At 52.8% G+C, this 16,838-nt stretch overlaps 5 protein-coding genes across 5 annotated transcripts; 3 read left to right on the plus strand and 2 right to left on the minus strand.

The window, feature by feature from the left end:
* Positions 1-919: 919 nt before the first annotated feature.
* On the plus strand, positions 920-1,984 carry JN550_005165 (uncharacterized protein; the record flags this gene model as incomplete). Its single annotated transcript, XM_049316762.1, has 1 exon — positions 920-1,984. The coding sequence occupies one exon, from the start codon at positions 920-922 to the stop codon at positions 1,982-1,984; it is 1,065 nt and encodes a 354-aa protein (XP_049172966.1).
* Positions 1,985-2,305: 321 nt separating this feature from the next.
* On the minus strand, positions 2,306-3,935 carry JN550_005166 (uncharacterized protein; the record flags this gene model as incomplete). The annotated part of the gene is made up of 2 exons (XM_049316763.1): positions 2,306-3,369; positions 3,422-3,935. 2 exons carry the CDS (start codon positions 3,933-3,935, stop codon positions 2,306-2,308), a joined length of 1,578 nt encoding a protein of 525 aa, XP_049172967.1.
* A 943-nt stretch (positions 3,936-4,878) lies between these two features.
* JN550_005167 (uncharacterized protein) lies at positions 4,879-7,659 on the minus strand (the record flags this gene model as incomplete). The annotated part of the gene is made up of 2 exons (XM_049316764.1): positions 4,879-7,397; positions 7,455-7,659. 2 exons carry the CDS (start codon positions 7,657-7,659, stop codon positions 4,879-4,881), a joined length of 2,724 nt encoding a protein of 907 aa, XP_049172968.1.
* A 529-nt stretch (positions 7,660-8,188) lies between these two features.
* On the plus strand, positions 8,189-10,093 carry JN550_005168 (uncharacterized protein; the record flags this gene model as incomplete). Its single annotated transcript, XM_049316765.1, has 4 exons — positions 8,189-8,224; positions 8,280-8,603; positions 8,658-8,821; positions 8,875-10,093. 4 exons carry the CDS (start codon positions 8,189-8,191, stop codon positions 10,091-10,093), a joined length of 1,743 nt encoding a protein of 580 aa, XP_049172969.1.
* Positions 10,094-13,638: 3,545 nt separating this feature from the next.
* On the plus strand, positions 13,639-16,659 carry JN550_005169 (uncharacterized protein; the record flags this gene model as incomplete). The annotated part of the gene is made up of 4 exons (XM_049316766.1): positions 13,639-13,943; positions 14,129-14,376; positions 14,514-15,043; positions 15,094-16,659. 4 exons carry the CDS (start codon positions 13,639-13,641, stop codon positions 16,657-16,659), a joined length of 2,649 nt encoding a protein of 882 aa, XP_049172970.1.
* Positions 16,660-16,838: the final 179 nt, after the last annotated feature.

A 16,838-nucleotide genomic window follows, 5' to 3' on the forward strand; every position in this document is an offset into this window, starting at 1 on the left:
CCCCCCCCCCCCCCCCAAAAAAAAGACTTAATAAAAATCTCGCCATGGACATAAACTTGCCGCTTATACATCTACTTCTGGTAAAATGGCAGCAGTTTGGTCCAAGGCCTGTCGAGCCGAAGAAAGACAAATACAAAAAGATATACGTACAAAAGGGAAAAGAAACGGAAATGGCCATACATGACAGTGCAATCCAGAATGCTGTGTCATTTTAAACAAATACTATATCAAAATCACAACAAAAATATCTTCAAATGATGCCATCTACGGAGGGAATATTGGAGCAATACAGTCGTCATGGCCCATACTATTGAGGGGTGTTAGATGTGTGGATTTGAAGAGATATAAGTCCAACCTTGATTGTCACAAATCTATACGGCTATGTTCATCCTCTAAGACGACTGTCCAGGAAAGCACTGTTTTCCTGGAAATATGTCATGGATGGCGATGACGAATTGTAGTCACTGGGCGCGAACTACTCCCTGATCAGTACCGGCGTGGCCCGTCGGGCTTGGTAAGAATGATCCGAAGCGGGGGAGATAACATTGATCAATAAGACTTTCATTAGTTCCTTTCGTGAGATAGAGATTCTTGGCACTCCACTTGATAACTCACAACCTCCAGCTTCAGGCGACTTGATAGTCCCCACATTTCCTGATCCTACGCGTCGTATTACCTCGTACGTATGGCCAATAACATATCCCCCTTCAAGTCAAGCGGTGAACTAACTATGAAGTTACACTATGCTCAGAGCATGCGGTATATATGAGCAAATCGGCTTACATGATTACAAATCAGGGTCTGAACATATTATATGCTCAATCAAGGTTCTCTGGTGACTATTAAAAAAAAATCAATGCCCACTTGCTGGGGAGTGCTCCTATACTCACACAACATTATACCCCGCTCAGAACTTGTCATGAGGATCTCGCAATTTCTTGCAATCGCATTTTTCCTGCCACTCGGGTGGGCAAGTGCCGGTCAACCAGGGAAGGTCATCATCGATACTGATTTCAACACAATCGGGGACGATGGCCAAACACTGGCTATGGCGGCACAGTTGCATGCAAGCAAAGAAATAGAACTGGTCGGTTTGACGATCACCATTGGAAACCAGTACCAAGCCCAGGGATTGTCGGACTGCCTGAAGGCCGTGGAACGACTAGGGATCGAGTTCCAAATAGGCGTATACGCCGGCGCACAGGTGCCCTTTCTACATACCTACGCTGCATTTCAACTGGAACAGTCTCTCTTCGGCAACGCAACCCAGTATGTTGGGGCATATACGTCCACGGACTCGGGTCAGCTCGTCGCACCGCCGGATGGTTTCGCCACGCATACGGTCCCCCAAAATCAGCGGGCCGTCGACTTTATCATCGAGACTGTGCACCACTACCCAAACCAGGTAACAATACTAGCTATCGGACCATTGACGAACATCGCGCTTGCCATGCGACAGGATCCCACCATTGTCCCGCTCATCAAGCAGGTTGTCATCATGGGCGGCCAGCTTTATGTACCGGGTAACTCTTACATTGGCGCCGGCGAGACCAATTGGTGGTTGGATGCCGAGTCCGCACGTGTGGTTCTGCGCGCTGAGGTCCCTCGCAAGATTATTCCCTTGGACCTGACGGATACTGTAAACATATCAAATGATACATACGACCTGATTGCCAACCACGAGCCTGCCACGCCTATCACCGATCTATTCAAGGATATCGAACGATGGCCTTACGTCTACGATACAGTTGCTTTGGCATCTCTTGTTGACCCGACCCTAGACCTGGATGAGCGTATCTTATACGTCGACGTGGAGTGCGGTTTTAATGAGGCCTACGGCAGGGGACTTGTATGGTCAGAGGACCCGTATCCTGGGACAAATGTCACGCAATTGTCGTCTGTTATTTTTAAGATTGACAATTCTCGGTTCTTTGATCTTTACGTTGATCTACTAACACGACCAGTTCCAATCAAAAGTCACTGAGGGAAGTCAAGCACACGGGCTCAAAGGTAGGTGAAAATGGGATATCAAGATTCATGGGTCTTGTTGGGCATTGTTTTCCCACCTTCCTTTCCTCTCTTCTCTTAGCGTATACGATAGTGCATATCGATGGGGTTACTCTGTCTGTCACTGTGAAAGCAAGAATTCAAACCGGTACAAGGCGGTGAATAGTACACTTTGGAGTTTCATAATACTTATGATTGCTTTTAGGCACGCAATACGGAAATCAAAGCTTTCAATACCCATGAAGAACTTGATTTCCCAAAGGAATGCGGCCTCTTACTGATACTGTAGAACAATACCTTACCCAAGCACCATATCAACTTTCCCTTCATTATTTCGCCAAAGTCTCTCCCCTCTCCAAGACCTGTCCTCATTCTTCTCCAGCTCGTACACGATGCGTCTCTGCAGCTCTTGCCAGCTCAAATCCTCGTCTATGACCGTCTTCAGGTCCACAACAGTGGTACCGCTCCCCAAGATGCTCCACCTCTCTTTCCAGTCGTCATTCTCCCAGACTCTGTAGTCTTCGGCCATCGCGTTCCATGCCTCCTGCGGAGTCTCTTTCGCGGCCTTTTTGGCTTCTTCATATACCCTCACCGCCCTCTCATACGCATCTTTGTCACGCAGCAGGGCCTGCAAAGTGGCGATGCTGTCGGCTGCCGCAGCCTTGTCGTACAGACGGCGAATCTCAGCGTCTGACACTCCAGCCCACCCTGGACCCGCATACCGACCTGAGCGCGTACGTAGTGCCTCGAGATCCGAGACCCTGAACTCCAACTCACTACGAAGGCTAACTTGGTCATCTTCCCACCTCTTCATTGGTTCAAGTACATGTTGGGCACCTGCAAGCCGCGCTTTGAGGGCGTTCCGCTCCCACTCATTGGCAACCACGGTGCGATCTAGCCTGTAGGCTGCGTCGACGTGGTGAATCTGTTGTTGAACTATCTCCCTGGCGTTAGCCATGATGTAGTACAGTTTCCCCAGACTTGAGTAAGACTCTACGCGTTCTGTGGGCTCCGGGGTAGGTTTATGGTAGGAAAAGGCCGTCCCTCCCTCAGACCTCAGTCGGTCAAATAGGAGTGGGTCGAACTTTTCCGGCCATCCACACTTCTTGTATAGTTCCTTGAAGTTGGTGTAATAGTCGACATCCTCAGGATCCTCTGAATCGGGACTGGGTTCATACAGCCCACCCGGGATCCAAGTCAAGTCCCGGAACCTTGAGATCATATCTCGCAGGAACTCAGCCGCCGGACGCGAAGGATATTGGTCCAAATCGTTTTCGTTGAGCTTTCCCGTTTCTATGTGGGGTCGCTCGTGCAGTGCAGGATCCGCTGTGCCCCCCAGTTGCTGGATGAACCACATGTGATCTGCAAATGAAATGAGTATACTCCCTCAATCAATCTCCATCGTCTTCCATACAGTTTCTTGTGTTCAGGACCATGACACTGCCATGGTTTCCCACCTGCGTGAGCACAGCATACCATGGTCGTATGTACGGTCCGTCCTCATGATTCCAATCCCGGGTTACGACATCCTCGGCTGCACCGAACCGGAAGAACGGGTCGACGGTAGCCTGCCACCAATCCGTATCCGGGGCTCTCAAGTCGTTGAGGAATTCGCTCCAGCTGAGAAACTCGTCCCCATCGGACCCAAAATTCCAGTTTGTATGTCGGCTGGAGATTCGATACGGCAGCATTTGCCAGAGGTCCACTACATCCTTGGCAAAGCCGTAAGCTGCAGGTTTACTCGTGTCGATCTTCTGATGCCTATGCGGAGGGAACGCGACGTCCCCAGCATCGAGGTACCTCATGTCTATGAAGAGCTGAAACCACTCTGTCATCAAATCGGCGATTTCCCGGATATGAGGATCTGGTTCCTCTGGGCAGACATCGCTGTATGTCGACAGGTCGGCAGGTGTATACACATTCTCCATCCTTGTAAGTTGATTTGTTGAACAAGCGCGGAAAGGCAAGTAATTCATAGGTATTGGGCAGTACAGGGTGCATTTTATAATGGACTACTTCGTAGAAAATGGCGGTCAGTGAACTGCACTAACGCTAATCAGTGCCAAGTTATTATGCCAAGTTGAGTGGTCTCCTGGGGACGAAAAATAGGCAACCAAGTATAACTTCAGTCACCCAATCTACCAGGCCGAGGAGTATGTTCCTATGTCGGTCTTCTAGCTTAAAATCTCAGGGAACTCCCACCAGCTGCGGTCATCCGTAGTTAGAACGATGAACTGTGGAAACAGCGAAGCTAATCATGCCCAAGGACGTCATAAGTGAATATGTGGTGTTCCACCCAAGTGCTGCGCCGCTGCTCCTATTCCCCACAACCTTGAGCAAGCCTCAGATCGGCCAGCCAATAAAGCCAGATACTAGGCGTAGGCTGATGAGGCACAGCCAACAATGTCATTGCTCATAACGCGGTGCCGTCTTCCGGCCGTTGCATGAAGGACTACCTCCCTTCCACCACAAATAACTCTACCACCAATTTTGTTGCACTTATCTACTCCTCTATTCATCTATACAGCGCCATTGTCAGCGACGGACCAAAACATCAACTACCACGAAATGCCCTTTAAACTATTTAGTAAAAAGGCCAGTTCGCTTGAAGATAGTCATGACATACCGGCTCCTACGAAACAGCCCCAAACCTCTGAAGCAGAGAGGAAGCGGCTGGCGGGAGAAGGAAGTACTTACGCCCATGAAGGCACTGACTGGGAAAGACGGAATAATCAAGAAATGGGGGATGGAAAGGATACAACACAGCCAGGCAAGAAGGGAATCAGAAGCAGGCTGTTCAAAGGCCCTGGATTGGGGATTTACTGAAAGCTGCAGTCATTCGACTAGGTTGGATTTATAAGAGACTGTTTCCTATGTGGCCATAATAACATCTCCATCTGCTCCATCCATAATGCTCATGCCGCCAATACTCGGAGCAAGGCTGTCCATCTCTTGCAGGGTATACTCGACCAAATAACTCTCATCGACCAACTCCTCGGTTCTTTTGTAATGTCTCTCCGTGTACACCTTGAGTGCGTTTAGCACCTCCTTCAAGCTCTTCTGGCCCCGAGCTCCCTTGACAGATAAGTTCGAGAAGCGGGAAGCGGGATAGCTCTTTACCAGAGCCCATAATATACGTTGTGCAACTTGTGCTGTTCTTGCATTCGTGTTCCAGTCGCGCAGTCTCAGTAGCAGCAAGAACAATTGCTCATCTGAAAGGTTGGCTAGTACCTGGTCCACGGCTTTCAAACCCGTCAAGCTATCAGCTTCCGGCGTTTTCGAGTTGACGACCGAGGTGAAGAGGCCGAGCAACCGGCCAGGGTGGTTGAGCTGAAGCGCCAAGACAATTGCTTCTCGGTACGAGCCAGCATGGATGTGGTTCTGCAGTTCTTGCTCTTGTTCAACCAACTTCAGCTGGGCTTGAGTGGCAGCGACTTGTGTCTCGGATGAGGTATCTTTCCAGAATGTCACAGTAGAGTCACCACTTCCAGACACAAGCATGTTGGTTTTTGAATGGACCGCCAGGACCCAGACTCGATCCTCGTGGTTGTCCAGAGTACACTCAGTCTCGCCACTGTTGGCATCCCAAACCTTCACCAAACCATCTCCAGCGGCGCTAGCGAAGAGCGTGGGCTTCTTTCCTCGGTCTTCTTTCGCAGGAACGTTGAGCCAGACAACCTTCAGGATACTGTTCGTGTGGCCTTCAAACGTCCTTAAGCAGGTGTAGTCTGTGAGGTTCCACAGCTTCACAGTTTTATCACCACTGCCTGTGATCATTGCCCCTTTACCAGATACGGGACCTTGCTCGCCTTGGATAATAGGGGTATCTAGGGGTGCAAAGCTGACAGACCAAACGCCACGACGGTGACCCCGAAGAATACCCTGTACTTCGCCTTCCTGTGTCGACCAGATCTTCACTGTTCGGTCTTGAGAAGCCGACGCAAAGAGTTGGGACGACGGGTTTACATCGATGGCGTTGATGTCCTTGTCATGCGACTTGCGAGTATAGACAGCACGCAACGCCTTCTTGCCGCCTTGCTGTGACTCTCGAGGAATCTCCCATTTCTTGATGGTCTGATCCTGGGATCCTGTGATTAGGAAGGCGGGCGGGTGACTTAACGGATCAGTGAAGGCCTTGGAACCTTCGGCCGGCCTTGTGCGCGGGAAGGCAACAGCTCCGATGGACTCGGCGTGCCCAGTGAAAACCGCGTAGCAAGTATAAGAGTTACTCGCGGGGTCAATGCGCCACACACGAGCTGTGTTATCTTTAGCTCCGGTAGCAACCCAATGTCCTGACCAGTCCACGTCGAGGGAAATGATGATTTCCTCGTGGCCCTTGAGGAGCGCAATGTCCTGGCCAAAGTATTCAGACGACACCAGAGCATTTGATCCAGATTGAGCCACTGACACCAGTCGAATATCCTCGGAGTTCGTGGCCAGGGCCATCATTGAAGAATCGGGTAACAGGTACCGCAAATCTATGATTTCGTCGTGCGTACCCGATATCCTTTGCACCGGCTCAGGTATCTGCGCAGCACACTCTTTCGTGGGAGTCTGGAAGATGGCCAGGGTGTGGTCAACCTGAACGCACACAATAAATGGCAGCTCTGGTCTGAAGATTGCTCCAACGAAAGACTCGCCCTCGGCCTTTGGGCTTTGCTCCTTGGTGAGCTCTCGTCCAGTTTCGGAATCCCAGAATCGGAGGCAGCCGTTCGACCCAGCAGTGTAAGTCAGAGCTCCTTCGGCTGCAAACCCGGCGGCTTCGACAAGCTCAAAGCTGGGCACAACTTTGCGGACTTTCCAGGACCGCGCATCCCACCAGGTAATAGTCTTGTCCCGGCCAGCTGTCACCAAGGCGTCTTGTTCGGCTGAATAATCAATGCCCTGAACATCCGACACGTGGGACTCGAGGTTGGCCACGACACTTCTCTTGTGCAAGTCCCAGACACGGACCTTGCCGTCTTGACTACCGGAAGCAAGACGGAACCTGGCGGTCGTCGACTGGTCGTCCTCGATATCGTCCGCGGCGGTCTTGGACTTCCTCCGCTTCTTTTTCTCGTCCTTTGTGCCGTTGAGTTCGAGCACCTTCTTGGCACTTGCAGCGACTTCGAAGAAATGCAAGGCAGAGACAAGGACACTGGGTCCGCGGAACGTGTGGGTGACATAGCCGCCAACAATATCCCATACCTTGATGGCGCCATCTGTGCCGCCAGTCGCCAGGAGGGTTCCGGTGCGGTCTACTGCAAGCACGACAACAGGGGTACCGTGAGGCTTGAGCGTTCTCTGGAGCTGGGGTACGATCGAGGCATTCGATTCGGAGGATTTGAGAGAGTAGATTCGCATGGATAAAGATCGAGAGCAGACAATCAGATGCGAGCCAGACGGGGTTACTGCACACTGTTAGCTTCGCTCTCCTTGTGAAACGCATACGGACGGGGTCGCCGTACAAGTGAGAGTCGATATGAGTTCTCCGTCGCCTTCTACCCGGCCCAGGTGCTTGCCCGTCTTCAAATCCGTGAGGACAACGTCCTCGGCCAATGTGGTGGCCAGGATGCGGGCGCCATTGTCCAATGCGACGGCACCACCGGTGAAAATTGGCCGGATGACCTCGGCCGCTTCAAACGTGGTCTTGAAGGGTGACTTGCTGGCCATGGTGAGGAACGAGACACAACGAAGCAGTCTCTGCTTCTCTCTGTTGTTTTCGGAGGCCTTGGTAGCAGCGAAAAATGTCCCCAGTCGAAGCGGGATGGAATGCGCCCTCCAAATTTTTTGCTTATCTTATCGGGGTTTGCAATTGACACTCAAGACCCCTACCCCTGTCCCCTGTCCCCTGCCAAAGCTGCCTCTGCCAACCACTGGGCGCAAGTACTGGGCGCTGGGCCAGCCGCTAGGCCTGCTGCCTTAGCGTGCTGTCCAACAGAGAGCTTTCCTCTCGGCTGGCACAGCTCGCCGTACCGTACCATACCGTACCTCGAGCTGTAACTTTAGCGCCGTGAACGTTCTCATCTTCCAGCAACACCTTTACCCACGATCTAGGGTCATGAGCGGGCTTGTTCTCAAGATAGGTTCGCAGCTGGCTCCATGTGATTCCCCGACTCAGCACCTGGACCGAGATCCAAGGTTCCATTGTGCCCGTTCAACCGATTTCTATGCGCTCTGATCAGGTGGTCGATCTATCAAGATGGGGAGACTTGGACCCCTGACGTCCCAAGCATTGGTAGGTCTTGTGTGTTTTGGTTTGAGGTCGCCCTGTCGCTGATGCCATAGCACAGGGTCGTTCTCCTTACGATGACGCGGTGGAAGGCACTGGAGAGGACGACCCGCATGAACCTGAGCGGCGGTACGATGAGAAAGGTCGCATAGTCAACCCAGAAACGAAGCGCATCATCAAGAATGTCATCCGTGCACACAACGAGGTCATGCTCGTTATTGGCGTGGCAGAACCCGAGCACTCTGCCGGAGACTCGCCTGAAGTCGCCATGGCTAAGGAGCATCAGGCGTATGAGAGCGAGACGGGCAGGACACTGCTGAGCATCGGCCGCTCCCTAGGCATACTCGGCATCTGGGGTGTCCATGGCGTACGCCAGAGAATCATGGTATGCATCCATCGCGGATCCTTCCTGCCATGCACTGGGCTGATTTCCTGCTAGTTATACCAGCCATATTCAAACGTCGAGTTCTGGGAGCTGGCGCAATATGAGCGCCAACAGTACTCTCTGAAGCAATTGCTTCTCACGGGCTTGCCTTCATTCGTGGTCATGCAAGGAATACATTGGACCCGCCTCTCTGTTGATTGGGTTCTGAAAAAGCCATGGTATGTCACATTTGGATGCATATTCGTTGCCCAGCCTTTCTAATGATCGTCAGGGTTGGTGGTACCTTGATGTGGTGTCAATTTCACTTCCACCTATTCCTCACCATGCAGAGACTCAACTTGATTCCGGCATCCAAGTTGTTCCCCGGAGTGAAGTTCTTCATCCCCTTTACCAACACTTCCCCCATAGCTCCTCCTCCACCCATTGGAACTCTCAGTCCTTCGTCCGTCGGTGGATGGCTTAACAGCCTGGCCCTCAACGTGGCCCCGTATGTCGCATTCTTCTTATGCGGGCGAATCTGGAACGCTGTTCACGTGCACGTCTGGCCACACATCCAGAAGCGCCTTCCACATCCGTCCAGGAATCCAGCTTTCCATACGAGACCATTCACCATGGAACGCCATCCTACTGTGTCGGAAGAGACGTGGCAGACCGTCCCTGAATCGCCTACGCTAGGGGCAGCTGATCGCGAAATACGCCACGGGCGAAATTCAGACCCGGCTGTAGTAGGGCTAGATGCCGTTCGGGATCTTCCACACCACCAGGGTATTCACGATATGGAGTCTTTCCAAGATGTGCCTACTCTCCAGGCCCTCGAGGGTCAGGCGTCCGCTGCGGACAATGCTATTCCTTTGGGTGCAGTTCGGAGGCAGAGCACATTTTCTAGCCGAGGTGGTGATCAGGACTACGGAACAGATGAGGAGGATGCCGATATCATAAACCCGACCCTCATCAGCTTTGATGTCGACACGACAGAATCCACGGAGCAGCCAACGGGAGTCTGGTCCGCAGAACTCCGCCCAAGCAACGGGGTAGAGGGCCGCCTAGTACCCAAGGAAGAGCCTGTCTACGTCGTCAACCCGCTGACCAGTTTGCCTTCTGTTCTTGCAGCGGACATATTAACAAACCTGATCACATATGTCCTTTGCGCGCCCTTCGACGCCATGGCCATCCGCGCTGCCGCTCGAGCGTTCGCCCGCAGGAGAGGGCATCCCATGACCAACATGTATGAGATCAGTCTGTTGGACGCCTTCAGCTGGCGTGGCTGGGGTAACATCATCGGACTCGAGATCGTGAGACTGCTTATTTCAGGGGAGATCTGGGCTATGACGAGCATCTTGTCGCAGTGGCTCCACGTCACTGATGAGGAGTGGAGGGAGTTCCACTTGGAGGAGCAAGAGGAAAAGGAGCGCGAGCGCAGGAGACACGCCGACCAGGCTGCGAGTGACGCTGTTGCGCGCCTAGAGGCTGCGGCCGATGCACAGGCGTGATACAGTAGTTGCGATTGTTTCGAAAGCCGGATCAATGTTATACAGACATTATATACTGACTGCTGCTTGGGCCAAGACAGTGGACACCAGCTTCCATTTACGAAGACTCCTGCCTCCTGCATAGTCGACCAGCGACGGATATCCGGCATTGTAATCAAGTAATATGGGGAGTTGGCAGCATTCGAGGCTAAACAGTATTAGGACATGGTTCAAAAATATGAACCTTTGTTCAATGTAACCGATTGCACATGGTACTTGCATCGCTCAGGATTGATATCTTGCGAGCACCTCGCACACCTCGCAGGAGTACAAACAACACACTTATCAGCCAACAATCGTTTGGATCCGTCCACACGGTGGGTTTTTTTGGCCATTCTCTAGCTTGCAAGATGGCTTGATTATGTCTTGTACTAGTATTGAACCAGAGAATGCGGTCAGCTTTCGGTAGTATACTGGCAAAGGCTGATGTCGAGGCTGCACACGTGAGGCCTCCCCGGGTTGGAAGCAACCTCCTGTTTGCCTTCGCTCTCGTCCCTGTTTTTGCATGTCGATCGTCAACAACATTAGGCACCCATGTAGTCAACCTGCATGGCGAATCGTTTCAAGGTTAGTCGAATGCATTCCTCATCATAGCCCTTTCTTGATCAATCGTCGAATTTTGATCCTTTATCTTAGTCAACATCGGGAAAGTACGGAAGAAAGGCTATGAAATCGGGTGGGGTTCTGCACAATAGTTGACTTCCATTGGTTGCTGGTCGAGATTGAGGTTGTGCATTAATGGACCGGTAGCTTATTCGTATGCAGCGCCATGCAAGGCCGCGCTTACTAGCCCGTAACTAGTATATCTGCATGATATACACATGCAAGGGGACAAGGTAGTAGACTCTTGCGAAAAGCCAAAGGAACCACGAGCAACGGCGTGAACATCTAGACTCTGGCACTTCGGACATTCGCCGCGGGCTGATGCGACCTTCCCGCTCGGAGACTCGGAGATGTCCCGGGAGCATCGCCAAATCCATGGTGCAATGCCCTTTTATGGGTTGGATACCTTGATGGCAGTGCACGAGAAGATTAATGCGGCCAACTAATGTAATTAGATCGATCGTTTTGAGACGGAGACGGCTACAACCTAGTAGGGCCAGGAACCTTACTGAGGTGTAGCCTGGACAGACATCTTGGATGCCAAGGAACTGCGCCAGCACCCACAATGTGGGATCCCCACGGGATCGGTTCGACACCACAGTAGCTTGATGCCATGAGGGGTCCACGGGTCCCGTACGAGCGGGAGAGGGGCACGAGTGTTTCATTCCGATTCCGCGGCGGTAGCAGAGGTCGGGCCCGTCGGGCGGTCGGCGCCCAAGTGGGGGAGGACTGAAGCTGAAGAAAAGGGGAGCCAAAACTCTGAGTCGGGAAAGTTCGTAGCGATCATCGCAATCGACCAGGGGATATGAGTTCACCCTGTCGGTTTGGTCGACTACCAAGCCTACTGCACTGCACGTACATGGCTCCGTAACGGTGGGCGATCATGGACAATCATGAATAGCATCTGTCTCCATATTGCTCGGCGTTAGATGAAGCTCGCTTCTTCATCTAACGCCGAGCAGAAAGGTGATGTCAAAAGCTTGGCTAACGCACACCCACTCATTACGTCGCCTTCAAGATGAGCGCTCCTACTCGTCGTGAAACCTCAAGCACGACGTCTATGACACTGCCTCGATTCGGCACTTGGTACTCAGCCAACCTGAAGGGCAAATAATTGATCCACCGCCCGCAATTCTCTTGCCTGCACTGAACACTGGTACACTGGCCGGGTTTCCCCGCAAGAGGAGCCCAGGACTGTGGCTCTGGATACGCCATTTGCAATCATGGCAATCTCATAGGATCGAGATCCACCCCAGTGGTCGAGAGCAGCTCGCGTTCGCGATTCCAACCAGAGTCGGTATCAAGTGCAGTTTCCGACTCTGGCGTGTGACCCGAATTCCGCCGCGTTCGGGCAAGGGTCAGGACGCCCGCCAGCCTTGTGCGCTCTTCTCGTTTGATGAACGGTCTCGGATTTGCGGAGAGTGCAGGATGGCGACGTGCTCGGTGGGGCGGAGGATTGTCCAGGAAGGATGATAGCTCGCTTTTCTCACCTTGGGCTGCTCGCTGGAGCCCTAACTAGGCCGCCTTCACTCACCTCGAATTCCCAGAGAGCCCAGGAACCCCAGGTGCCTCGGCACAAATTAATTGGGGGTGTCGAAACCAGCAAGAAAGGCCGTCGGACTTTGACGCTGAGCTGCAAGTGCCATGCTCATGACCACAACAATCCAATTTATTTGGGAGGAGACAGCAGCCCTGCAACCTCGGGACGATGGATGACTACGTTGTGCGTGAAGTGTGCATACGGCAGCCCTGTGTTGTGTTTCAAGGCCTCGAACGCTCGAGGAGTGGAAGACAAAGCCGCTGCTAGGCGCTAATGGACGTAAGTCTTCTGACTCGTCCAAGCCAGCCGCTCTAGCCTTGTCGAGACAAGCCTCACGAGTCGTTGGAAAAGCGAGAGGTCATCAGCGCGTGCTTGTGTGAGATAGTGCACTGTGGTGATTGGCCACTCCACAATACCTTTGTGGAGGGGCCCTCCTTGATGGTCGCGAAGATGGAGGCGGATCCATCTGAACCTTACCTGGGGTGCGGCAGCGAAAGCCGGGAAAGGGTATCACGTCCGCAAAACCATATAAATTTTTAATCCAGGGAGCTTGCTGAAAGGTGAAGGGTACTGCGTACAGTCAATAAATTTCTGTGCACTTGCAGAATATATTCCTGAGGTAAGTAGGTACATAGTATTCGGGCCTAAGGAACTTCGAGATGAATAATTAACAGCCTTGAGGAGCGAGGAGAGGCATGTGAGCTGGGCTTTCTGTGTATCTCTTGGCGTCCCCCTGTCCGATAACTATTATCCTGGGGCTGCCAAGATTGTGCTGTGGGCACACGATGTAGTTTATGGAGACACGCATTCCAGTTTCGTCGCATTACATTTCGACTAGCTGGCAGTAAACGCAGCCCTCTGACTCCGCCTGTCAGGTACTTGGTACGTACCCTGGATGCTGTGACTACTCTGATGGATCGCGTGGGAGATCTCTATGAAATATATTAGTACCCCGTCCCCCACACTTCCCGCCTGCGTGGCTCGTTGTCTAGTTGCCTTTCCCCAGAAAGATCCTATAACACGGTCAACAACAGCAGAAATCCAATGCTGATTCCTGGCACCCGTCGGCGAGAACGCGAGAGTTCGACAGTCAAAGACTACAAGACAAGGTTTCTGACCTCAGCGGGACCGCCATTGCCGCTGACATCCTTCGGACCGTGCACAGCTTTTTCCAAGTAGCGCGTGACTGATAGATTCTGGAATCGGTACGAGCTGAACCCGTCGGCAGCTCCCCTACGAAATAAGCAGGAGGTCGATTTCTTATTACAAAGGCTCGTTCATCTAGTATCATCATTTGCGTTCGTTCTTCGCCGTATTCTGCGCACGCTGGACTTCCCAAGGCCCTTGTTGTTCGACTTACACGATGACATCGGAAAACTCGGATACGATCCGCTCGCCCGAGCCGCAGGTTACGGACTCGGAAAGCTCAACCACAGACATCGCGAATCCAGAAAAATCCGACGCAAAGAGCAGCACGCCATCGAAAAAACGAACTGCCTCGGAATCAGACCCCAATGGCGCGCCGAAAGTGACCAAAAGACGAGCCGCGCGAGCCTGCGTCTCGTGCCGGGCACGCAAGGTCCGCTGCGATGTGGTCGAGGGCGCTCCGTGCGGCAACTGCAGATGGGACAACGTGGAATGCGTCGTACAGGAGAGCCGCCGCCGAAAGTAAGTACCGACGACAACTCCAATCCCTTGGGGATCTTGTCCTACGTCGAGTCGAGATAGCCGCTGCCCTCAGTCAAAGGCCCTCATGCCCGTCATTGCGTCATTGGTGGGAGTGCAGTGCAACTCCAAGATTTCCCCAACTCTCTACGGGGCATTGAGGCTAACCCTGGTCGCATTGTCTGCAGGAAGACGGTGTTCGACCCCAGCTCCGCAACTGGTGGTCAAGCCCACGCACACCAAAAAGCCGAGGCACCCAAGCTGCACATCGCAAGCAACCCCGTCACCATCAGCCCGGCCACCGAACTGCGCCGCAAAAGCGAGGTCGCCGTCTCAGCAGCCAACGCCGCCGAAGCCGCAAATCTGGTTGGCCCGCAGGCTGGCCAATCTAATTTTGTCGATGGGAGCCTGGATGGTCACGTTCCGCATCTGATCTGTAAGTTGAGCTGATGATCCCTGCACACGGCCCCACGCGTTTTCACATGTCAAGACCGTGAACCATCAAAAAAAAGTTCATCGACTGTGTACATTGTATGAACTCATTACTGACCGCGCGACTTGCATGTGCAACAGATCAGCAGTCGACAAGCTTGCGGCCAGACCCATTGGCGTTGGCTCAGCTACAGGCCGGGAACGACGGGTCCCGGTATCCCAGCATATGGCCAAACCTACCCGCTACGACCCAGAGCAATGCCAGCACTGGGTTCAGCGAGGCGAAGACTGTTCAGTTCCTGAGCTCGCTCGAGGAGCCCGACGTATCGTCACAGTTGCCCGCCTTTGTCCGGCCGCTGCCAGCCAAGATCGCTGTCGACGATGTGAACTACCTGCACATGAAGGGAGCCCTCACGCTCCCAAGCCTGACCCTTCAGAATGCGCTATTGAGAGCTTATGTCGAATATGTTCATCCCTACATGCCTCTTATGGAGCTGCATGACTTCCTGACGGCCATCAACTCTGTAGATGGCCTTAATGGGCAAATTAGCTTATTCCTTTACCATGCTGTCATGTTTGCCGGCACAGCCTATGTAGACATCAAGTATCTCAAGGAGGCTGGATACAGCACCAGGAAAGCCGCGCGCAAAGCCTACTTCCAAAAGACCAGGGTAAGAATGTCTGCTCTCAATACCGTTGGTAGCCGTGCTGACAGCTATAGCTCCTCTATGATTTTGATTACGAAAGCGACCGTCTTATCCTCGTCCAATCGTTGCTTCTTATGACATACTGGTACGAAACACCTGATGACCAGAAAGACACATGGCATTGGATGGGTGTAGCAATCTCATTGGCACACACTATCGGGCTGCACCGCAACCCGGCCAATACCAACATGTCGCCTCGAAAACAGAAGCTATGGAAGCGAATCTGGTGGTCATGCTTCATGCGCGATCGCTTAATTGCTTTAGGCATGCGGAGACCAACTAGGATTAAGGACGAGGACTTCGATGTGCCCATGCTCGAGGAGGGCGACTTTGAGATTGGTCCTCTTGCCGATGACGTCCAAGTCATCAATCATGATTGCACGTTAGTGCGAGATGTGCTCATGCAGCAGCAGCTTGCCTCGATGTGCGTTGCCAAAGCCAAGCTATGCTTATGCATCAGCCAGATGCTGAAGGCCCAATACTCCGTGTTGGTGAGAGACACGGAACGCCCAGAAAACACAACCAACAGCACCATGATGCTGCATCCCAAGAAGCAGCTCGACAACTTGGAGACAGTCACGGAGTGCGATCTCTCTCTCATGGCTTGGGCCGAGCAACTACCGGCTTGCTGCCAATATCGTGCATTGACACAGATGGACGTCAGGGATGGCCACCGGACAATTGCTGTCCACCGCAATCTTCTCCACATGGTGTACTACACCACCATCTCTGCCCTTCACCGACCGCAGTTTCTTCATGCTTCACCTCTGCACGCACCCACAACTTCACGACAAGCTCAAGAGATGTCTCGGCTGAAGGTGCGGGATGCTGCATCACAGATCACTCGCATGGCCGCCGAGCTGCACCAGATAAAGCTCGAGAAATTCCTTCCGACCACCGGTGTGACTGTCATCCTTCCGGCCATGATCATTCATCTGCTGGAGATGAAGAACCCGCTCCCGCACGCCCGTGACAAGGCTGTGCGAGGATTCAGGCAGTGTATGAGGGTTATGGAGAGGCTTCGTGACATTTATGCTGCTGCAGACTATGCTGTCGCATTCTTGGATGCTGCACTGCGCAAGGCGGCTATCGACTTGCAAGCCTCTCATAATGTCTCGATACTGGCCGACATGGCCAAGCCCGCAACTCCCTTTGTGATTCCCGCCGCGAGTACGGAGAAGATGGCCACGCCACCACCCGAGAACGCGCCGTACATGACGCAACCGGAGGCTGACAGGTTGGGTGGAGGTAACATGTTTGCTCCCAATTCGGACATGATGGCCGGTACCTCGCCGCCGCACACCGAAAAGGATAGTATGACACCCAGTGCAAGTGGCTCGAGTGATGGTGTGCCACCGTTGGATCTAGAAATGGACTTCAACGAGAGTACGCAAGACGAGTTTGACTGGAACGCATTGACGGGGACGAATATCGACTTTGACCAGTGGCTACAGTTTCCTAGTGAGGGTACAAAGAAGAGTGCCAGTGCGGCTGCTCCAATGGCCGCTGAGGGAAATGAGAGCTTCATGGGCATGCTGGGAAACAATGGAACTGTTTCAGGAGAGGCTTTCGCTTCTTAACTCTGGTTTGGGATACTGCTTTTCTAATAATCATGTACCACGCCGGAATGATTGGCAATGATAACAGCTTAGGAGTTACGGGTTCCGGTGGCGTCTGGGGGTTTCAAAAGTTTCAAAAGGCCTGGACACACGGTCCATGGGCTTTATGGCGAGCACATTTATACCCCTGTGGAGCATGA

Source organism: Neoarthrinium moseri, assembly GCF_022829205.1.
Source record: "Neoarthrinium moseri strain CBS 164.80 chromosome Unknown scaffold15_Wmoseri_CBS_16480, whole genome shotgun sequence".
In the NCBI taxonomy this organism is placed as follows: domain Eukaryota; kingdom Fungi; phylum Ascomycota; class Sordariomycetes; order Amphisphaeriales; family Apiosporaceae; genus Neoarthrinium; species Neoarthrinium moseri.